The sequence below is a fragment of the Podarcis raffonei genome, chromosome Z (genome assembly GCF_027172205.1).
Source record: "Podarcis raffonei isolate rPodRaf1 chromosome Z, rPodRaf1.pri, whole genome shotgun sequence".
Classification (NCBI taxonomy): domain Eukaryota; kingdom Metazoa; phylum Chordata; class Lepidosauria; order Squamata; family Lacertidae; genus Podarcis; species Podarcis raffonei.
In genome coordinates, this window is record NC_070621.1 from 4,222,754 (window position 1) to 4,245,814 (window position 23,061).

General features: G+C 47.5%; 1 protein-coding gene across 3 annotated transcripts in view; it reads right to left on the minus strand.

Moving 5' to 3' along the window:
• The window catches only part of SH2D3C (SH2 domain containing 3C), a 74,887-nt gene that overhangs the window by 24,590 nt on the left and 27,236 nt on the right, over positions 1-23,061 (minus strand). For 2 of the 3 annotated variants that reach the window (XM_053373625.1, XM_053373626.1), the window contains one exon: positions 20,748-20,787. In XM_053373625.1, coding sequence (XP_053229600.1) covers positions 20,748-20,787 — 40 coding nt within the window. Of the gene's footprint in view, positions 1-6,644; positions 6,848-20,747; positions 20,788-23,061 lie in introns of those variants that run through there. The other variant, XM_053373627.1, reaches the window with a different exon arrangement.

Genomic DNA, 23,061 nt, shown 5'->3' on the forward strand with positions numbered 1-23,061 from the left:
AGCCAGATTTGACTTCTAAAAGTCATTGGGGTGGAGGGATTGATCTCTGGACCCTGGGAAAAAAATGACAACTCTCTGGCTATTTGTCCTAGTCAGATTTGAACAAGGCAACTCCCAAAAGGCACGACAGGAGGATGCTGATTTATCAAACATCTAGACTGCCAGAATGCATGTTGTTCCATTTGCGCCCCCCTCCTCTCATTCAGCTCAGCTGTCTCTCTGGATTTTTCCTTGCCTGCTCTACTCCCTGCTACCACTCCTCCCCTCCGCCTCACTGATGGACCTCCTGCAGAGAATAATAAGGGAGTCTGGAGGGCAACTGCGACTGAGGGCAAGGCAAGGAGCAGGATGACCTTGGTGTAGTAAAGGCCAAGAAGAAAAGAATAGGAGGGAGGAGGAGATGAACGGAGTCCGAGGACACCAGCAACAGAATATAGCTTTTCTAGTAGGGCAGTTTCCTGTACAGTTTGGTACCACTGGTCCATAGACACTCCTGACAGGTCCCTCCAGTGTCTGGTTAGGATACTTCTAGCTGCTGACAGTTAGTGACTTATGAGTTCCTTGTTGTGTGGATGCTCATTACTGTCTTAGAAGATATTTAGTAGGGTCAGTTCTGGAATTGCTTCTATTACCTGTTTGGTTATTTTGCAGGTTTCCTGCAATACTGATCACAAGCCAACAAGACAATGACATACAGTGGTACCTCGGGTTAAGTACTTAATTCGTTCCAGAGGTCCGTACTTAACCTGAAACTGTTCTTAACCTGAAGCACCACTTTAGCTAATGGGGCCTCCTGCTGCTGCCGCACCGCCAGAGCACCATTTCTGTTCTCATCCTGAAGCAAAGTTCTTAACCTGAAGCACTATTTCTGGGTTAGCGGAGTGTGTAACCTGAAGCGTATGAAACCCGAGGTACCACTGTATTCAAACTCCCAAACACACACACAAAATCAAAACACACTACAACCAACCAACCATGCTCTTGGTTTCTGGCTCCACCAGCAAAAATAAGATATCTATCCACATGTCACTGACACAAAAATTCCACTCATATACTATGTAAAGAATGAAAGTTGACTGCCCCCCACACCTTTCTTTCTCTTTCTTTTGTTGTTGCTGGTTCAAAAGCCTGAAGTTCTCAGAAACACAGAATCTATGCCAGCTGTGGAACACTGTGGCATGGGTGTGGTACATGCCTATACCATCTCTTCTGAAATTGGTAAGAAATGGCAACACACACACAGGTCATGAGGGGAAGATTCTTACAATGGGCCAAACAACCACTCAGGATTTAAAAGGATGGAGTTTTATTTCATGATACGGTCTGTGCTTGTTTAAGAGCTCTGTGCATCTGGTATGCGTTACAGAAGGTTTGTAACATGCAGGGAGCAGAGTCGCACATCTGTGGGAGGTGTGGTGGGAGCTCAACCTGGCCCATCTTAGTCTTATTCTCTGTGTGATGAGGAATAAACAAGTGGTTCCTCCTCTCATTCAGCCAGGGTTCAGAGAGGTCCAGGGAGCAGAAATGGCATGATGAAGAGCCCAGAGTCAACTCTTGGAATGTGCAAGTGAACAAAGGCAAAGGGCTTTACATCTTCTTTTTGAACCTGCTAGGGATGGGGTGGGAAGTGCTGGAGAGGCCTAGAAGCAAGCCAGTTTGGCTACGGCAGCTGCTTTATACAATGCTGAATGCTCAAGGTCCAAGAGAAAATTGGGTGGGGGGTGGGAAGGCACCATACAGCCATGGGTGGGGAAGACAGATATGAGTGAATGTCCTTGGAATGTACTCCTTACTTAAATGCCTTTTTCTTATTTGCATATAAATAAATGCTGACAGCTCTCCCCCCCCCAAGATGTTCCAGAGGGGTCTACTAAACTGCAGCAGGGGACAAAGCAATGCCTGCTTTGATGCTGGTGCAATCCCCCCACTCAGCTACCTCGATGCAGGATGGGTGTGTGGGTGGGTGTATGCTGAATATAACGTACATCTATCTATCCATCCCTTATCTCACTCCAAATGCTGCATCCCTTTCCTGGTCTGCTATTGGCTAGCAATGATGTAATTGCTTCAAGCGCCGGGTGTGCTGCCATTGGTAGAAAGAAGCAGAGATGCTGCTGTCAGCTTGAAAGCCCCCAGTCATTCATGCAGAGTTCAGCATGCCAGTTTGGGCACAAAATCTGCACACATAAGCCAGCCAGCCTAGAAGCAGATTGAATGTCTGAGGAGGGGACAGTGGGTGGGGTGTGGCTCTCTCAAGCTCTTGTGCTGTGCGGGAGCAGGGAAGCATGTACACACAAGGACGGACACACACACACACACACACACACACACACACACTTAACACTTATCACACCTTTCTTAACCTTTACATTGCCAGGATGGAACTCTGCAATGCTCCATTCAACTCTGAAACCTTGATCAAAATCAAAAGAGACCAATAATTTAAAAACAGGCCCTGGCATGTAATGCTTTGGGCACCTTTGCCCTGGTTGTTGTGACAGGCTTCCAGCACCAGCCTCTTGATCACAATGAAGGATACGCAAGGATATATTTCTTGACAGGTTGGCCGGAGGGTCGTAAGAGGAAAAGAATGTGCAGCTCGCCCAAGCACCGCCCAAGCACACCTGCAGCCATAGTAATGTGAGCTTTGGCAATTGGAGAGATGCACTTTTGTGTTCAACGCACCCCAAATGGGTGAGGTGTTGCCTTTATACCCAAGGGGGGGGGAATCAATTGTCTCATGTGTACGTAATTCTGCTGGGAGGGGCCATTCAGTGGGAGGCAATAGTGGAAGGGGCTATTCAGTAGTACAGCAACGGCTTTGCATGCAGAAGGTCCCAGGTTCAGTCCCTGCGGTCTCTACCTTCAAAGGATCTAGGGCAGAGGAGCCGGGGTGGCAGCGGGGGACCTTCCATCCAAGACCTCCATGTACCAAATCCAGTGGCATTGTTGATGAAACAGCACTCTCCAGCAAACCTGAAGGCTTTAGGCTAGCTTTAGTTGTGTAAGGCAGTTGTGAAAGGCACACACAGCTCTGGTCTCCAGCACCTCACCATGGCTGCCCAGCTCCCCACATTTGCTGCTTGAGGCAGCTGACTCACTCTGCCTTATAGTATGACAGGCCCCCAAACCAACCAGATTTTAAGAAGGCCTTCTCCAAAAAAACAAAATAGGGAAAATACTAGCGCCTGTGTGCCAGTGCTTATTACTGAGGACCTAAGGGAGCCAATGCATGATAAAGATTTTGCCCAGGTACTGGCCTAAGGTGCAGCCGCAAGGTACATAGGAAAGGCCACCAGGCAATTCACCATCTAGAGCCAGCCCTACCAATGGGCAAAGTGAAGCAGGGTAACTTCCAGGGCAGCTAGCGGTCAATCATTTTGTTGGGGCAGGCAGCAATTTGGCCTTTTATGCCTCAAAATGCCTTGGAGCCACGTCACTAATTTTTGGTGTACAGTACTTGAACACGATAAACTGAAAGCCACTCGAAATCTCTTGGAATAAGGTGGAGGCTCAAACACAGGACATCTGTTTTTTTCACATTTTCTGTTTTAGCACACACAAGATTGTCTCTGCACTTCCAGAACTGAAATGCAAAGGTCATAATAGGAGCCTTGCTGGATCAGACCCAAGGTCCACCGAGTCCAGTATGGTATTTACCACTGCAGCCAATGGGATACCTCCAGGAAGCCCACCGGCAAGACACAAAAGCACTTTGCATTCAGAAGCAGACTGAAAGTGGAGGCTCCATTTGTATGTGATAGCCTGGCCTCTCCAGCTAGCTCAATAAAAGAATGACACTTTGGACAAGGTCATAGAAACAAAGGAAGGTGGCTTATAGTGAGTCGGACCAATACTGGTCCATTTTGCTCAGTATTGTCTACGTAGCCTGGCAGCAGCTCTTCAAGGTTTCAGACAGGGAATTATTTCCTTTCCTACCTGGAGATGCTGGGGATTGAACCTGGGACCTTCTGCACCCCAAGCAGATGCTCTACCTCTGAGCTACACCCCTTCAGCATTCTCAGGGTAAGAGACCCAAGCAAATCCTACAAAATCTGCCTCTCAGCCAGCTGCCTTTGTCTACTTCTCCTTTTGGAAAGCAATAAGAGCTCAGTAGGATTGCACCAACAGTCTGCTTCCCACAGAGTCCAATCAGATACTTCTGGCAAGCACACCCCACCTCTCAGCCAAGCAGGACATGAAGACAACAGCTCCATTCCAGAAACTGCTACCTAGAGATAGACTGCCTCTGAATCTTGAGGTTCTGTTTAACAACTGTCACCAGTCACCCAAGGTGCACTGGACGTGAATCATTTTCTAAGTGCCCAAAGTGTTACTAGGGGCGAGGAACTGATTTGGGGCCAGGGTGGGCAGTGTTATCTGCTTTAACAAGGCAAAATATTTATTTAGGGGTATAAATCATTTTAAGATGAAAATGTTTAGAGATGACTGGTGGGTTGTATTGGAGTAGGATATAGAAAGACCACCCACCACACCAGGACAAGGGGTGTGTGGGTGTAGAAAAAGAACGATGGACACACACGTCATCTAGTAGGACTTGGATTGGAGTGAGGCAAATACCGTAAGCAAATCTAGTGCTGTTGCTTTCTGGTCTCTGGATGACATCATGCTCAAATAATCAATTTCCCTCCTCAGAGAGAGAGAGGCGGAGGGGAATGCTGCAATATTTAAAATACATCTTGAAGTCAGAAAATCAAGTGAAGATGCTGTTAGAAGTCAGAAATCCAAATAAAATCAAATGAAGGGGGGGTTGTATAAATAGGTGGGGCCAGGGGACCTTTTATAAAAAGGTCTGAATCCTAGGCAGGTACACAAGCACACACACCCCAGTCTGGAGAAGAAAAGACTTTTCTCCAAGACCTTCATCTGTTCCTCCACCTCTACCTCCCTGCTCCATGATCCAAACACTCTTCCTCCTGCTGCAAAGTGGAGGAATCAAAGGTTGCAAAGTACTGTGGATATCTCCAAAGCCAGGAGGTCGCAAAATATTTCCCTCCCACCCCAGTCCTTGCACCTAGGCAGCAAGTGCATAGGAAAGTTAGCTGTGGTCATGGGGCATTACTCCAACCCAAGCGCCTTCCCTGCATCAGAAAGCAAGCTACCTTGGCAGACCCCAGCTGCTCCTGGGCTGGGCAACCTGGCTGTGGGCACCCCAGGGGAGCTGCCCTGCCAGCTGCAATCAGGGATTGTGGATCAGAGAGTCTCCCCACAACCACAAGTACTACTGAGGCAGGCATGATAGCCCACGAGAGCAAAAGAGAGACAAAAAGTCAAAAAATGGGTGTCCCCTAGTGAACTTAAGTGGAGATGGGTGCAATCCTCACACTCTCCTTTATTTGGCACAGAGCAGAAAGATAGATACCTGTGGGGGTGATTCTGACCTACTTTCGCTCACCTTGCGGCAAGAGCCCCCCCCCCCCGTTCTCCAGCAGGTGTATCCCCCTCAACAGGCCCTTGGTTTTGGCAGTGCCAAGAGTTGGGCCTCTTCCACAGAAGGCACCCCCACTCTTCACAGCTGATTGGGACCGGGAGACTGGGTGGGGGGAGCAGGGAATTCCCTGCTTCTGGGTCCCCAAAGTCCAGGTCAGATCAAGAAGGCTGGACCTCCTTGCAAGTCATGACCCACTGCAAACCTGGAGCAAAGGCAGAATCCTGTCCCTCCCCATACTTTGCACAGATTTCTATCTCATAGAATGAATGGGGAAAGAATGCAGAAGCAAAGTTTACACACACACACACACACACACACACACAACGTGTCACCTAGAGAATATTCAGAGATGCTCATGAATGGAGAGATCAGCTAAAGCAAAGTTAATTTCTTCAGCGTGGAAAAGTTCTGCAGCCAGCTGCCCCCATCAGTGCTGCTGGTGGTGGTGGCACTTGGGGGTCTATGTACAATGAACCTCTCTAAAGAGGGTCCCCAATCCTCTGGATCTGAGAGGTCTTGAAAGTTTTCTATCTGAACTCTACTGCGGGGGGGGGGGTCATGGTGAAAGGGCACCTCCCACGCCAAGGAGTATTTCTGGATGTGGTTATTCATTTTGACATATGTAACGCAAAGAGATCAGGAACTGGGGTGGGGTAGGGACTCCCCCTCTGCACCTAGAAAGAATGAATTAAAACACACACACCAGGGGATTCCCGAGGGTGTCCTCAATAACAGTAACCCTGAAGCTAGACAGAGACCCCCACCTGGACCCTCCTTGCGGAGAGGGTTCCTGGCACACACACCCTCAGCGGAGATATTGGTAGCCAGGTGCTGGCGAGGAGACTCCCCTCACATGCCACTCCTTCTGTAAAACACAAAGAATGAAAGGAGCTCCCATCGAAAGAAATTCTCCTCTGCACCCCTGAAAGCAGAAGCATCCCGGCTCTGAGCGTGGGGGTTGGATCCTCATTCCCACAGAATGGCCCTGGATAGAAGACCCTGCTTTGTCTACACCCCCTAACCGGTGCTGGAGAGGGCGTCCCCCCGCCACTGTACTCCCCAAAGCAGAACGAGAGCGAGCAAAATAGGGGGATCCCCTTCTCGCGCACACCCTCTGCTTGCGCGCCCACGCCCTCTCACCTACCCTCCGGGTGGTCTGGGGGCGGGCGGGCGGTTGTGGGGCTCCGCTCACCTGCACTTGCATGAAAGACCCCCGGTAGAAGCAGCAGGCGGCTGCAGAAAGGGCGCTCCAGAGGCTGCAGCGGTCCGTCATGGCTCCTCCGTCGGAGATCCGAGGCACCAACACGAGCCGCAGCTTCGGCGCAACCGGCTGATGCTCCAATCGCTCCCGCGGCTGGGCTTTAACTTCAGCCGCGGCGGCTTCCCAGATTACCTCATCCCTTGTCGTGGGGGCGGGGCTGGGAAGAGGGAGGGGAGGGAGCCCAGCCCCCCAGCCCAGCGCCTTCCTCTCCTGGAGGACAGGGGTGCAGGGATGAAGGATGGGGCAGACCCTCCAAAGCAGTTCAAAGGCTCCCCTCCGCCCTTTAATTCGAGACTGCATTTTTCCTGCTGTCACTGATCTCCAGCCCAACTTTTATTAATTTGTGGTTTTAAACCTGCTTCTCAAATGCCTAGATTGCAGGGCTGTGTATAAGAGCAGCAAGAGAAACACAGAACAAGTGCACACACCTGAAGTTTATGAACATGGCCAATTTAGGGTCATTCATTTTAATGGGTCAAGGACCTAGAGGCAGGTTTTTAAAATAAGGTAAGCCAAGCAGGCAGGGTTTCAGGTAGAGGATGCTTCTGGCCCTACCTGGAGATGTCTGGGACTGAACCTGGGGCCTGTGCAAGAAAAGCAGGCACTCTGCAACTGAGCCACAGATGTTTCCCGATAAAGTAAGATCACAGTCCTCCTCAGGACCAGGCCTTCTCATTAGGCAGAGGAAAGCAGCTGCCTCTGGCAGCGGATACTGGAGAGTGAGGTGTCATGGGCGGAGCTGTGACTGCCACCTGGCTTGTCCTGCACCCCCAAACTAGGCTCCCGTCCTCAGATGTCATTGGGGACACTGGATATGAGAATGTGGAAGCAAGGGGTCATCCATATGTCCGAGCAGTTTTGCCTTTGCTCTACTGCTCCACCCCCCCCTCGGAAAACCCATTCTTTACCTATAGATCGGAACAAACTGCAATCCACAGAAAACCCAATTGCCATTTGTTCTGATGTAGTGCTAAAAATCAGATGTGACTAAGCCCCCCGTTTCGACTGCCAGTCCGCTCAGCTTCCATGTGTGGAAGGGGAGGTGGCACCATCTTGCACTTTGCCTTGAGCATGTCCTGGACAAGAAGACATGATCCTCAGAGTCCTGAACAAGGAGCTGAGTTAAACTGGAGCAGCTGGAATTGACCAAGTCAGACTTTGGATTCCCCAAGCTCAGCACTGTCTTATCAAATGGCATATCCACAGAGGAGAGGTCTGTCAGATACCTAAATGGATCTTCCAGTTTACTGAATCTCAGTGTATCTCTGAATGCCACCATCAATGAGAGGACTGTTGCCTTCATTGCCAACCAGAGCCTGCCCAACCACATAAGCCACCCCAGGCAGTCATTATAAGGTGCAGCTGCCAGACCCCTGCCACATGGCAGAGGGTGCTGAAGGCTGACTCTTGCATGGCCTGTGTGAACAGTGACAACATCCAGTACTTTGCACCTGACATCTTTTTAGCAATGTTGCAACTGATTTGGGAGAGACAACATGGCTCTCACATTTTGGGGTGCAGCAACTGAGAGAGCCTCCTTGCCGACATGGAATGCACTATCCCAGCGTGTTGTGAAGTGAGGCTTTATCCACACTTACCTTTCCTCACAAAAACAAAGGCCCCGCTATTTAAAGTTCAGAAAACCCAAACTGACATTTGCTCCAATTGAGTACTAAAGAACAGGTTTTCATGGGGAAAGCTCTGGGGCAAAAAAACCCCAAAACCCATTCACAATGAACTTTTAAGTACCGACCTGTGCCTGGAAAAGGTAAGTATGGATAACCCTATGGAAAGGATTTGGGGGCAGGTGTCCAGAGCCCCACTCAGCAGAATGAGCAAGAGGTCTCCCCCCCAAAAAAAAAAATCAGCAGAGCTGTCACATTGGCAAGCAAATGAACCCATGACCATCTTCAAAACACAGGAAGCTGCTTTGTACTGAGTCAGATCATTGGCCCATCTACCAGGCGATGGCAGGGACTGAACATGGAGCCTGCATTCAAAACAGATTTCCAGAGTCTAAAATTACCACACTGCACCACTGTTTGTGAGGGCCATTAGCTTAACAGCTTTAAAAGGGGATTAGCCAAAGCTTAAGATCTCCTTCATAGGTGTAGGTGCCCCTGCCAAATAAAGTGTAGCAGCTAACCAGAAGGCCTTTTCGATCGTGGCTCCTTCATTATGGAGCCACCTTCCCAGGGACGCTTACCTTGCACCACATTTGCCACCCTTTCGGCACCAGGTTGAGAGACTTTTCGCTTTAAACAACTTGTGACATTCTGGCCCTCTCAGTTTCACCCCACCCCCTTTTTCCCCTTTACTTTGGGTGAGTTTTCTAGTTTGTTGCATAGGAGTGCCAAATCCACTTTAGCTGCACGTGTCAAATGTGCTTGAACCCCACCTGGAAAATGGTGAGAGTCTGGAAGCATCCCAAGAAACTTGTCGTCAACACTCCCCATCTTATTTATCCTGCTGGGCAGAAGGCCACGGTGTACAGGGAGGGACAAACTCTTACCACCCCGCTTTCACAGCTTTAAGCTCTCGTCTTAACTATGAGGCTTGTCCCCTGCCAATCCCACGTATCCTGCCAGATTCATTGGGGGCGCCAATCTTCTAGTAAGCACATCATCGCCTGCTTTTTGGCAGCAGATGCAAAAACTTCTGTGACTCCAAGCTGGATGAAGATTGCAATCTTAAAATTCCATGCGTAATGTCAGGCATTAAACTTAATGCAGGGGTTATCCTAGGTTTGCCCTTGAGTAGCTTCTGTCGATGCTGCATAATACATCATGCGCACGCATCAATGTACTTCTTTAGTTTTCCAATCTCTTGCACATATTGCCAATTCTGTCATCTCTTGATTCTGCTGTGAGCTTCCAATAAGCTCAAGCAAGGTACGTGTGTGTTTGTAGCCTCTATTCCCTAACTGAGGTTCTTTTGTGGGAAAATAACATTTTCTGAACAATGAATTTCAATGTCACTGTCCTCGTTGATTTCGGTGGGGCCTTCCTGGTAGACTGAGCCCAAGGGAATCAGGTCTGAAGGTTCCTTATTTTGCTGCTCTCTACAAACGACAGCCTATCTTGATAGGGGCCATGGACATTGTTAGGAGGTGCCTGGGGGGGCGTTGAGTCCCTGGGGTTTTGCACCAGGCTCTGATATCTTTTCTCTTTGTTCCCTTTTTAGAAAAACTTACATTCCTAATGCAGTCACACCATAGATTTGTATAATGGCATTACGATACTGGCCATTTGATTTTCAGTTCTTTTCCTAACTATCTCTAATGTGGAATTTGCCCCTTTCACAGTAGCTGCACACTCAGTTGACACCTTCATTGAACTATCCACTATGACAGGGACCCTGAGGACCTTCTAGTTCAACCCTCTGCAATGGAGGGATATGCAGCTGTCCCTTACGGGGGTCAAACTTGCAATCTTGGCATTATCAGTACCACGCTCTAACCAATGGTGCTATCTTAGTCTTGTTCCTGGTCAATCAGTCTCCTTTATTGGCATAGAAAGAATATATTTTAAAAAAAAGTCCATAGCACCTTAGAGACCAACTAAGTTTGTTCTTGGTATAAGCTTGCGTGTGCATGCACACTTCTTCAGATACACACGAAAGCTTACACCAAGAACAAACTTAGTTGGTCTTTAAGTTGCTACTGGACATTTTTTTTATTTTTTAAAATATATTTCGACTGCGTCAAACCAACACGGCTACCTACCTGAATCTGGCAAAGAAAGAGTGTGTCATATACCTGGATCAGAACACAACACAGGTAATGAAACATAGCGGGAGATTTACATTTTCTTCATGTTGTGAGTTGCTTTGAGTGTAGTTTACTATGGAAAGGTGGAGTACAAATGTGTTGTTGTTGATGATGAGAGAAACCAAATCAGCCTCACAACCTTATGCTATTTGTTTGGGGCAAAGCACCTTAAGGTGCCGGAGATGGGGCTGCTCTGTCTTGCCTTCCCCCTTTCCAGGAGCTGTTTCACCACCCCCACCCTCATAGATGCCAGCTCCCTGGGGCCCTGAGCACCCACAAAATTGCCCATGAAAGGGCCAGGCACCCACAAATTCCAGTGCTAGGGCCATGAATGGCACAGTTAATATTTGAATAGTACTGCTCATTCCCTTATGTAATTAATTCAAACAAGTCAAGTGCAATTTCCCGGGGGAAAGGACACTGCAAACACACCTAAAAGAGAGATGGAAGCAGAGTATGTCTGATTTGTATACTTTTTTATGTTCAGCACCCAGAAGACCAGTATGGTTTTCACAAGGGACCAGCCGGATGCCCAAGGGGTTCAGAAAGGAATATTAATATTCAGACAGCTGTAGGGAATGGAGCCTGTTATAGTCAGTGCTGGATCGTCTGAGCTAAAAATAGAAGATAATCTTTGCAGAACAAAAAAATTCTTTGCAGAACAAAAGTCAGAACGAATGAAGGCCCACTTGGTCCAGAAACCTGTTTCCCACCATTATCAAAGAGATGCTTCTGGGAAGCCCACAAACAGGGGGTGCTCAATAGTGCTCTCACAGGCTATTATTCAATGTTAGTCCTTCTCATGAGTAGACCCTTAGTGGACTTGGCTAACTTAGGTTCATTAATTTCAGCAGGTCTGCTCTGAGTAGGACTTGGCTGAAAACAACTTTGCTGTTGTCTGGGGGGGGGGCAGTCTTCACAGGTATATTGTTTTTGTTTGTTTTTTTGAACATGGAGGTTCTATTTTCGTAGTTTTATAGCCAATACCTGCTGGCAGACCTCACCTCTTCCCTCTGAAAGTTAGGTAAGCTGGTGGCTGCCACCAACTCTTGTGAATAACTAAAGGAAAGTGGAGTTCCACAGTCTGTACTAATTTTATGCAAATGAGCTTATTGTCACTACTGTTGCTGCCATTATGGACACCACTTCATATCTTTGTATGGTGTGTGTCCGGTGATGGTGATTGAGCAAAGTCTTCTGCTTTTTGCCAGGATGGGGCACTTTCTTTTTTACTTCTTGCCATGATTGAGATCCACAGTTTTTTATATAAATCCAATTGGCCAAGCACAGTGGTTCTCACTTCTCAAAGGGTGTGTCATGTGCCACACTGGGGTGACAGGAGAAGATGGAAAGTATGGCAGGAAGATTCAAGGACAATCGGAGAAACATTTATACATTTCAGTAGAGTACAGTATAGTATAGTATAGTATAGTATAGTATAGTATCAAATTATTTCCCATTTGCAGAATATGGATAGATATATTTTCAAAATGAGAGCAAGAACATCAAGTGATACTAACATTAATGAGATTACTCAGCAAAAGCAAGCTCACAACTCTTAATGAGTTTGTAGACATACTTAATGTACATATGTAAGAGGCTCATTTATAATTATATTTTGGGAAGGATTCATGTTCTTATGTAGCTGCATTGTTTCAAACTTTCTGGATGTCCCATGATCGCGTTATAAAGTAATTGTGTTCTATGTTATAAATCAAGCACTAGGAGGAGTTGCTTTTCCTATGTATTTCTTATCAATAAAAAAAAATGGTGTGGCATGAGTAAATTTTTATCCTGAAAGTGTGGCCCAGAAAAAAAGTTTGAGAATCACTGGCCTAGTGTGAGACGGGTGTGTGGCACTGGATTGAGCTTGGCCACCACAGGGCTTTGCATCTAGTCCAGCACCCTGTTCTCACAGTGGCCAACCAGATGCCTCTGGGAGGCCAATAGGCAGGACATGAGTGCAATGGCAACTCTCTCGCCACTTCTTATTTCCTGGCAACTGGTATTCAGAAAGCTGGAGAGTTACTGCCTCTTGCAGCTCATCTTTCATCCTGACTAGAGTGTCCTTTAAATGAGGGGTGGGAAGAATATTATTGTCACAAAAATGGAAGCAAGAAGAATTACTGACGAAAGAAGAATGGCAGATGAAATTGATGGACTTTGCAGAATTATATAAATTAACACAAAGGATTCGAAGCCTGCGGGACCAGAGATTCGTAGAAGACTGGAGTAAATATATGAACTATTTGAAAAGTAACTGTAATGAACAGATTACGCTAGTAGGACTGCAATAAGTTTTGTAAGGAGGACTATTTGAAATATTGCAAGAAAGATTATGAGAATTATTAGTTAATGATAATTAAGAGTAATAGAGAATTAAGAAATACAGAATAAGTGAGAAAGGACGAAAAATCATCGGCGGTGTTGACGGAAGTCTAAAACATTGTATAAGATAAGGAGTTATGTTATATGATTGTTGGAAATATGTTAAAAAAAACCAATAAAATGTATTTTTTAAAAAATAAAATAAATGAGGGATGGGAAAGTCCCACAGATGTTGTTGGACTATAACTCCCATCTTCCCAAAGCACTGGCCATTCTGGTTGGGACTGATGGGAGCTGGAGTCCAGCAACAGCCGGAAGGCCACAAATTTCCCATCCCTCCTCTAAACCTTCTGCAACAGCAGCTCCCATGTTCAGTCTCAGCCTAGAATATTTCACAGGGTAGTAAGAATAAGACAGATGGGCAGGAAAAGAACCAGGTGCACTAACCTGAGCTGTTTGGAGGCAAGGCAGCGACAGCGGGGGAATATAGTAAATACATGAATGCTGGGACAAACAGTGTGGGGAACATCATTGCCTGTGTGCTCTGTTAGTGAGTTCCAAATACAAACTCTTCTTTCATCCATTAATGGGGATAGAGAGATGGCAGAACAGATGATGGTCGAAAGATGGGGAGAGATGTTGGATTGGAAGAATCTGATTGTGATGCTGTCCATGGAGGCACAGGTCAATTCTGTGTCCAGGGCAGCTGTCTATCAGCTCCATCTGGTACGCAGGCTGAGACCCTACCTGCCCGCGGACTGTCTTGCCAGAGGGGTGCATGCCCTGGTTATCTCCCGCTTGGACTACTGCAATGCGCTCTACGTAGGGTTACCTTTGAAGGTGACCCAGAAACTACAACTAATCCAGAATGCGGCAGCTAGACTGGTGACTGGGAGCGACCACCGGGACCACATAACACCGTTCTTGAAAGACCTACATTGGCTCCCAGTATGTTTCCGAGCACAATTCAAAGTGTTGGTGTTGACCTTTAAAGCCCTAAACGGCCTCGGCCCAGTATACCTGAAGGAGCGTCTCCACCCCCATTGTTCAGCCAGACACTGAGGTCCAGCGCTGAGGGCCTTCAGGCGGTTCCCTCACTGCGAGAAGCCAAGTTACAGGGAACCAGGCAGAGGGCCTTCTCGGTAGTGGCGCCTGCCCTGTGGAACGCCCTCCCAGCAGATGTCAAAGAGATAAACAACTACCTGACATTTAGAAGACATCTGAAGGCAGCCCTGTATAGGGAAGTTTTTAATGTGTGACATTTTAATGAATTTTTAATCTTTGTTGGAAGCTGCCCAGAGCGGCTGGGGAAACCCAGCCAGATGGGTGGGGTACAAATTATTATTATTATTATTATTATTATTATTATTATTATTATTATTATTATCTGTTTGAAAAGCACCCCTCCCTTGTCGTAGGTAGGGAGTCGTAGGGAGTGTGGTGCTCCTTCCCTAGACAGATACAGAACTTCTCGGGAGAGGCGGAGGCAGTTCCTGTGGGGAAAGGCACATTCCAATGTTGGAAAAGGACAGGCCCACCCTGGGAAGGGGGCACCCATGCCCCACCCCATTAACCCGCCTGTGTGTCAAAGGCTGTGTCTGGTTTCACTCAGGTTACAGAACAGTGCCTGGGTTTTTCTGGGCACAGAATAAGATTTCCCCATGTGTACAGCCCTCGGAAATGTCAGCTTTCCTCACTTCCTCTCTTCCTAATCCTCCCCCCATACCACCACCCTCCCGGGACCCACCAAGCGGTCTGTTATTTAACATGACAGGACCTGGGAGCAGCCTGTGCTGTCTCTGCCCTGCTTTAGAATCTGGACTTTAAGAACAAAAGGAAAGAAAGCACAAAGAAAGAAGGAGGGAGGGAGTGGGGGAGGGAGAAGAGGCAGCATTGAGCCACATGGATTGGGCTTTGATGAAGGAAGCACCCCTACACATGAGTCAGGAGATGTGAATATCACGTATAACTGCACAAGGGAGAGCAAAGGGAAGGTCTATGGGCTAGCTGGAGATAATGGACATAACCTAAGCACATGCATAATTTTGAGGGACCTCAAAACGCATGGGTTCCACTTCTCCCTCAAAACACAGGTTTTTTCCTCCAAAGCCTTTGCTGTAATATTTGATTCCCAAATACAGCCAGAGTGAAGCACCCTCATCCCGCAGTACCCTTGTCTCTCCCTCACCACCATCAAATTTAGACTAGGGACTTTGTGGCACAGCCCCACTCTCTCCTGCTTATTGTTCCCCCAATTTCCAATATTAAGGTTGTGAATGTCATTGCTCATGTAGTTAAACCAGCACCTCTCACACAGCAGGTGAAGGCTTCAACAGGCTTGGAGGAACTCCAAAGTTTGCAGTAGTACAAATAAATATTCAGAAGAAACCCAACAGCAGGGGTCAGCAAACTTAGGTCCTGGGGCCGAATGCGGCCCCCCAGGCTTGTAAATCCGGCCCGTGGACACTCGGGTTGTGAACGTGATCTATGCGGGATGCACGTCTGCAACCTGCAGCGTCCGCAACCTGCAGTGGCGCTTCTGCGCATGCGTGGGTTGCGATTCGGCGCTCCTGCGCATGCGCGACTGCTGAACCGCAGAAGTAACCCGTTCTGGTACTTCTGGGTTTTGGCAGTCCGCAACCTGAAAAAACGCAACCTGAAGCGTCTGTAACCCGAGGTATGACTGTATTGCATGGTTGGCTGGCTGGCAGCAGAACATTTTGTTGCAGGTCCCATGTGTGGTAGCTATTTTACGGATATTGTAGATCTGTATCTGGTGAGCAGAGGGAGGGAGCAAGCTGCACAAGCCCTCCAGGAAGCAATCACTGAACACTGCAGAAAGAGCTCCACAATGAGGAAACAGCAAAGAATCAAAGCGGTAAAGACTAAAATTAAATTAAATTAAAGTTGTCATTGCTGCTGCCATCGCCACTGCTAAACTACACAGGCCTTGGGGAGCTGCAGAAAAAGGGCTAGCAGATCTTTTGGCTCCCTTTACATCTGAACCAGGAGCCCTGGGTTAGTTTCTCCCCGAGAAGCCATAACTGCTAGCCAGCCTTAAACAATTGTTCATTTGTTTGTTATTTATTCCAACAATTTATATACTGCTTGACACTTTAAGCAGTGGTGCAGTAAAGTCATTGCCATGGCTTGTTAGGAAGCAACAAACCACAATCTGCTTCAGGTGTAACAGGAGCCCACAGAAGAGCAACTGGACAAGGACTCTGCTTGCATGTGCTTGGTTTGTGGTAAGCCATGATAAGCCAGTAAGGTAAAGGGACCCCTGACCATTAGGTCCAGTTGTGGCCGATTCTGGGGTTGCGGCGCTCATCTTGCTTTATTGGCCGAGGGAGCCGGCGTACAGCTTCCAGGTCATGTGGCCAGCATGACTAAGCTGCTTCTGGTGAACCAGAGCAGCACACGGAAACGCCATTTACCTTCCCGCTGGAGAGGTACCTATTTATCTACTTGCACTTTGACATGCTTTCAAACTGCTAAGTTGGCAGGAGCTGGGACCGAGCAACAGGAGCTCACCCCGTCGCGGGGATTTGAACCGCCGACCTTCTGATCGGCAAGTCCTAGCCTCTGTGGTTTAACCCACAGCGCCACCCGTGTCCCTCGATAAGCCAGTAACCTTGCATTATTGTTCTGTGCCAATGGGACCATCTTAGCCTAACTATTGCAAAGAGTTGTTTGTGATGATAACATATGGGAAATACAAGATACAAATAAAAAATGTAGCTGAAATTGTTCTCTGGCGTTGTTAATATTGCTGTAAGACTAGCATCTGGTTATTGGAGAGGTGGCGGTGCTGGTCTGTTGCTAATATTTTGCCTTTGAGGCAATACCTGTCTGGGACTTGACAATGAGGAAAGTAATGGTAAAGGGCACCGGAAAGTGTGTGATAACATTTGCTTTGCGGCACAACATCTTCAAAGCTCCCTGCAGAAACGTTCAATAAATAGGTCAACTTGCTCCCTACCTGTAACCCAAAAGATGTTTGAATATTTATTTGCTTGAACGTTTTTAAGCTTTAAAAAGACCTGTAAATGGTGTGTGTGTGGGGTGGTGGTGTTTACATCAGAGGGAAGGCACCTTTTTCTAAGGGATTCTTCTAGCTGACTACATGTTTTGAGCCCCTGGGTGGATTTTCAAGCAATTCCCGGGATATAACAATGGAAGTTTGGATGCAAGAAACAGCACTCAGCGAGGCTGACCTGCAATAAACTTAGCAGTGCAGGCAAACAGCAGGATCAAAGTTTAGCCAGTGCCATTGTGGGCTCCTAACCAACCCTCAGGAATGTTAATAGTTTGCTGGCAGATAAGCAGCAACTTCATGATAGATTTGAGGAGATCTGCATTCCTTTCCACGTGACAGCTGGAGAAAGGGCTGAAGCTTGCCTTCAGCAAACAGGGCCGTTACAAAAGCCCCAGGGGTCACCTCCATTGACACCCTGTTGTACACCAACCTTTCCCAAGCTGGTGCTCTCTAGACATTTTGTACTAAAATTTCCAACAGTCCAGCCAGCACAACACAGGTATGCCAGCTGAGGCCGATGGGAGTTATAGTCCAAAAGATCTAGAAGCCACTAGCTTAGGAAAAGTTGCCATAAACTAATTATTATTATTATTATTTATTAATTTTGTACGCTACCCTTCATCCAAAGATCCCAGGGTGATTCACAACAGAAAAGGGTAAGCACAACCTCAGCTAGACCTTCACCGCCACCTCAGGTGAACAAATGCAAATGTCATGGACTGCCTGGATGATGGGGAGTGGTGGGAGGCACTAGCTGGGGAACCCCCAAGAGAACCCCAAAAGGATGAAGGCTCAGAGCCCAAGAGTGTGATGGTGATGAGTGGTTGGAGGGACAAGAGGGAACAGACTGGGAGGAGGAGCTGTCAGAAGCTGAAGAGGTAACAAGTTTTAGTGAGCAGGAAGAGGCTGCGGCAGAGGGCAGTCCGGAACTGGAGGCAGAAGCGGAGGCTGGAGCAGAGGGACCTGGGCCTGGCGGATCAATGATTTCCCCTGTACGAAACAGCTTGTAGGGTTTCTCATCCCTCTAGACAGGAACGGGTAGCCTGTGCCCCCTCCTCTGTTGCTTATGAAGGGAGCGGGTGGCACTGTGGTCTAAACCACCAAGCCTCTTGGGCTTGCTGATTGGAAGGTCAGCGGTTCGAATCCCTGTTGCTCTGTCCCAGCTTCTGCCAATCCTAGCAATTCAAAAGCACACCAGGGCAAGCAGATAAATAGGTACTACTGCATTGGGAAGGTAAAGGGAGTTTCCGTGCTCTCTGGCTTCCATCACAGTCCTCCATGCACCAAAAGCAATTTTGTCATGCTGACCACATGACCTGGAAATCTATCTGTGGACAAACGCTGGCTCCCTCTGCCTGAAAGTGAGATGAGAGCTATACCCCATCGTCACCTTTGGCTGGACGTAACTGTCCAGGGGTCCTTTACTTTTACCTTTACCTCTGTTGTTTGGCTTTGGTTCCCATCATCCCTGACCACTAGTCATGCCAACTGTGCTTGACAGGTGGGAGTCCAGCAACAGCTTGGTGCGGCTACTTTCTGGGCCCAGCCCTGCCAAGCCTGGAAGCTGATGCTGCCTTGGACGTGCAGCACAGGAAGGCAGAGCCCTCTGGATCGCCACTCTCCCAGTGCTCTGGACATCCCCGCCCAAGGACTAGAGCCCCTTGCCTCAGTTGTCTTACTCCAGCCCTCTTCCAGTTTCTCCCTTCCCTTCCCTGTTTTCTGCTCTTGCCACCCTACCCAACAGTCAGTCACAGTCAGCCTATTCAGAGGCAGTTTTAGGGTAGCACAATTGGTGCAACCATAACAGTGCTATAGAATGGAGCACAAGAGGCATGGGGGGCCACCAAATTTTAGCATCACACAGGGCACCGTTGACATTTGAGAGCCCGAAATCCGGCACTGACATATTTTGTTGCTACTGGACATGCTCAGTTCTCATCAGGCTGTTCAGGGGTTCTCCCTCCCTTAGGGTTCCCCCTGTTAATTCCCCCCTGCAAACCTTGTGGTCCCAAGTCTGGTGATACACCCCCCCCCTTTTTGTGGGTGGTGTTTTTTCAGTTGTTTATGGATTAGGAATGAGAGAACTTAATTTGCTATTAGTATTAATAATAGCATTATTATTAGTCCAGGAGCATGTCCAAACTGCAGACCTGAGCCCATCCAGCACAGACTGAATTCTTATTCCCTGATCTGCTTTCCAACTGACCAACTCACCTCTGTCTTGTTTGGATTAAGTTTCAATTTGTTCACCCTCATCCAGTCCATTACAGGTGACAGACATTGATTTAAAACTGAGAAAGCTTCTCTGGATTTAGGTGGAACAGACAAATAGTGTGCAGGGTGTCATCAGCATACTGTTGACACTGAACTCCAAAACTCTGGACAACCACTCCCAGCAGTTTCATGTAGCTCAGTCAGTAGAGCATGAGACTCTTAACCTCAGGATCATGGGTTCAAGCCGCACATTGCAGGGGGTGGGCTAGATGGCCCTTGTAGTCCCTTCCAACTCTGCAATTCTATGATTCTACGTAAATGTTAAATAGCATAGAACAGAACCCCGAGGGACCCCAAGGCATCAAACAGGGATCCTCCAGCACCACCTTCTGGGTAATAAACTTCTGAGCAATTAACAAATAAAGCAACAGCTAGAAAAATTATGGGGCACAATCAAATAAACATGAAAAGCCAATAGCTGAGGCCTCATACTATGTGTCAGGGGCTCAGGAGCAGAAGCGCAGGGAAGAGAGGAAATGGAGAGCGAAGGGGAAGAATCCGAGGGCAGCATAGGGGAGTATGACAGTGACCCGAGAGATTCCATGAGCTTCTCCAGCGAATCAGAAGATTCCCAGAAGGGGGCGCCGATGGTCAGGGCAAGGGGGGTCCCAGGGGGGACACACCAGAAACAAGGGGCCAGCGGGGACTCCCAAAGCAGCAGCAGGGGATCAGGACCTGCTTCCCCACCAGAGCGTAGTGGCGGGGAAGAGTCACATGTGTCAGGACCAGCGTCTCCTGCAGCGGGGAGAGAAGATGAGTCAGGGCTGACCACGCCTCCATCGGAAAGTGGGGGAACGGAGGGGAGGTCAGTTCCAGCTAGCCTCCCTGAAGGGGGGAGCAGTGACAGCAGCAGTGCAACGGTCAGAAGGAAGGTTGCAGGCTGGGCGCGCGCCAAGTTCAAATGTACAGGCGCGCGGGACAGCAGGAAACCCGGATTGGGAACCAGGTCCTAAAGCCCGCCGGAGGGAGGGGGAAGACTCAGGGGACTCAGCGTCAGAAGAGTCTAGGAAGGGCGAGACCCCGACGGACAGGCGGAACCAGAGGAGGAAAGAACAAAGGAAGAGGTGGAGCAAGGCTAGAGTCTTAAACTGGTGTCAGGGGGGAGGAGATTCAGACGGAGCTTCAGCGGTCTAGAGTTTGAGACGTAGGGCTGCACGCTGCGGCTGTGAAAGTGAAACTGAACTTCAATAAAGACTTTCGTACTTAACAACGAAGCGGCGTTGGTCCTTTGTGAGCTGGGACCTCGGGCAGCTCTGACACTATGCAACTGTAGAGATCATGACATCTGTGCTCACACAAGCAGTAATGGTCTTTCCCAACCATGTTATATTTAAAAGAGGCCCAATGAAGTTGATGGGTATGACTAACTGAGGTGCTTCATTTTGATGGGTCCACTCCCTATGTGCAGGAGTGATTATGATCAGACCCACATATGCAAATGATATAAATGCCAATAATCATGCATGCGCATTGTTCAACAAACTTTTGATTTTTTTTTTAAGGTTGTTTAAGAGTTGGTGCAGATGGAGATGGGAGTCAAAGATGCTTCTCACCTGGAGTGCTATTTGGTTTAGAGATGGCCCTAGTTTAGGAATGCAAAGGGGGATGGCAATTGGTTTCCTACCTTAACGTATTCACTGCTGGAGCCCAGTCCATCCTGGTGCCTAGAGAAGGAGAGAGAGAAATCAAAAGTGAGCCTCATTAAAAAGTGGGTGAAAGAAAATGCCAAAACAGAGGTAATATCACTGATGGCTGTTCCAGGGCAGGGGAGCAGCAAAGAGATTGCAGGCCAGGAAGTGCATTCACATTATACCATGGACACCATACTGTTAGGGTTGAAGCCTGACTCCTTCAGGATGTGTTTGGCTTATAAGAACTCCTTTTTAGACTTACTGGATGTCTAATAGTAAAGTCACTATGATTGTGATTATTGCTATATGACGTGAGACTATATTTTTATCTTATTGTTATCTACACACAAACACACGCACATGCACACACACACACGCACATGTGTGTGTGCGCGCACACACACACACACACACAGAGATTTTCCATATTTATTGGTTGCAATTTATTGTTTCCATGCCAAGAGATGCCTTGGGTTTAGTGTGATAAAGAATTGTATAGAAATAATGAAAATAAATATAAACCATTAAAAACTAAAAGCTATATCAAGCCATCCCAAATCAAACAGAAGAGCAAGTTTTTCATGGTCATAGTTTTGCATGGTCATGTAGATAACTACAGGTACTTTGCCAACTTTTATCAGGCTGTTAACATTGATCTTGGTTGTCTTACAGTTTCCAGTTTTGAAGCAGCTAGGATTCCTGCTGAAGGAAATGTGGTTATTGCATGAAGATTTAACTGGCTGCTTCAGGGACCATTTTGAACACTAGGTCATATTTTTCTTTCTCTGGAGGCTGTGCACTGCCAGTCTTGAAGTAGACCCTTGCTTCCATGCTACTGCTCTTTGGTGCTGCTGAGGCCTCGCCTTTTGTCAGTTAGCTAGAATAGGAATTAAAAAACTCTGTGCTCAAATGGTGGTTTGTAGGCATTTGCCATTTTTGATGCTCATTACACTGCCAGAGAGGCAAACTGGATGAAGGCAGGCAGGGCAGCAGGCAAAAATCCAGGAGGGGGAAATGATATTAGAAGGTGCTCTGGAGGTGTTTGGAGAGCACATGCTTCTCATTCCTTGCCCAATAAAGCACAGGTAGGGCTTTATTAGCTTTTAAATCAATTTTATTGAAGGTTTTCAACATATTATACAATAAAAAACCAAACTAGTCTGGAAAGAAATAATAAAGAATAATACAGTGGTACCTCTGGATGCGAACGGGATCCGTTCCGGAGCCCCGTTCGCATCCAGAGCAGAACGCAACCTGCATCTGCAGGTCGCAATTCACTGCTTCTGCGCATGATGTCATTTTGAGAGTCTGCGCATGAACGAGCGGCGAAACCCAGAAGTAACGCATTCCGTTACTTCCAGGTCGCCACAGAGCACAACCCGAAAATGCTCAACCTGAAGAAACTTCAACCTGAGGTATGACTGTATATAAAAAAGAAATAAAACAAGAAAGAGAGAGAAAATAAAATAACAACAACGATCCCAATAAAACACAAAATTATAAGTATATGTAGGTCTCCTATCACCATTTTGTCTTAATCTTCAATCAATATACAGTGGACTCTCCAGACACGAACTTAATTCGTTCCAGGGGTCCATTCGCACCCCAAAAATTACATAAATAGAGGCGCATTTCTGTGCATGCTCACGGCATGATTAAGCACTTCTGCTCATGCACGCGTGGCAAAACCTGGAAGTATACACTTCCGGGTTTGCCATGGCCGTAACCCGAAGATTCTGTATCTAGAGGGATACGTAAGTAGAGGTACGACTGTATAAAAACTTGAATTACCCTACCTCTCAGCAACTACTTTCCTTGTTGTTGGATTCAGGTAGAGCTGGAAATTAAAAGCGGGTCTCTTATTTCCCACAAATTCATCAGGCAGGCACCCTGGTTTATATATGCCTTAGCTTTTATTGGAGTAAGACCTTGTCCTCAGTGGGGAAACCCAGCCAGATGGGTGGGGTATATAATAAATAATAATAATAATAATAATCCTGCATCAGGAAGTGTGGGGTATGAAGCTTCCCCACTGAGGTTTGAGGATTTAAGAGAGAAAAGATGTGACTGGCTGCCCTTAGCATCAAATCTGCTGATCCTGGTGTTGCGTGGCAAGTTCCCGCTTCCCCCCACGTGACACCATAATTTAGGTTAATGGGCGAAAATTGGCCACAACTTTATTGGTTACAGAAATGAGCGGTATTGGCTTAGGCATTGGTCCTATTGACTATCCGGCTTCAGCCCGATTGCATGAAGACCGGAAAGGGTTAACCATCAGAAGGGGAAGTCCTGCTGATGCACATCAAC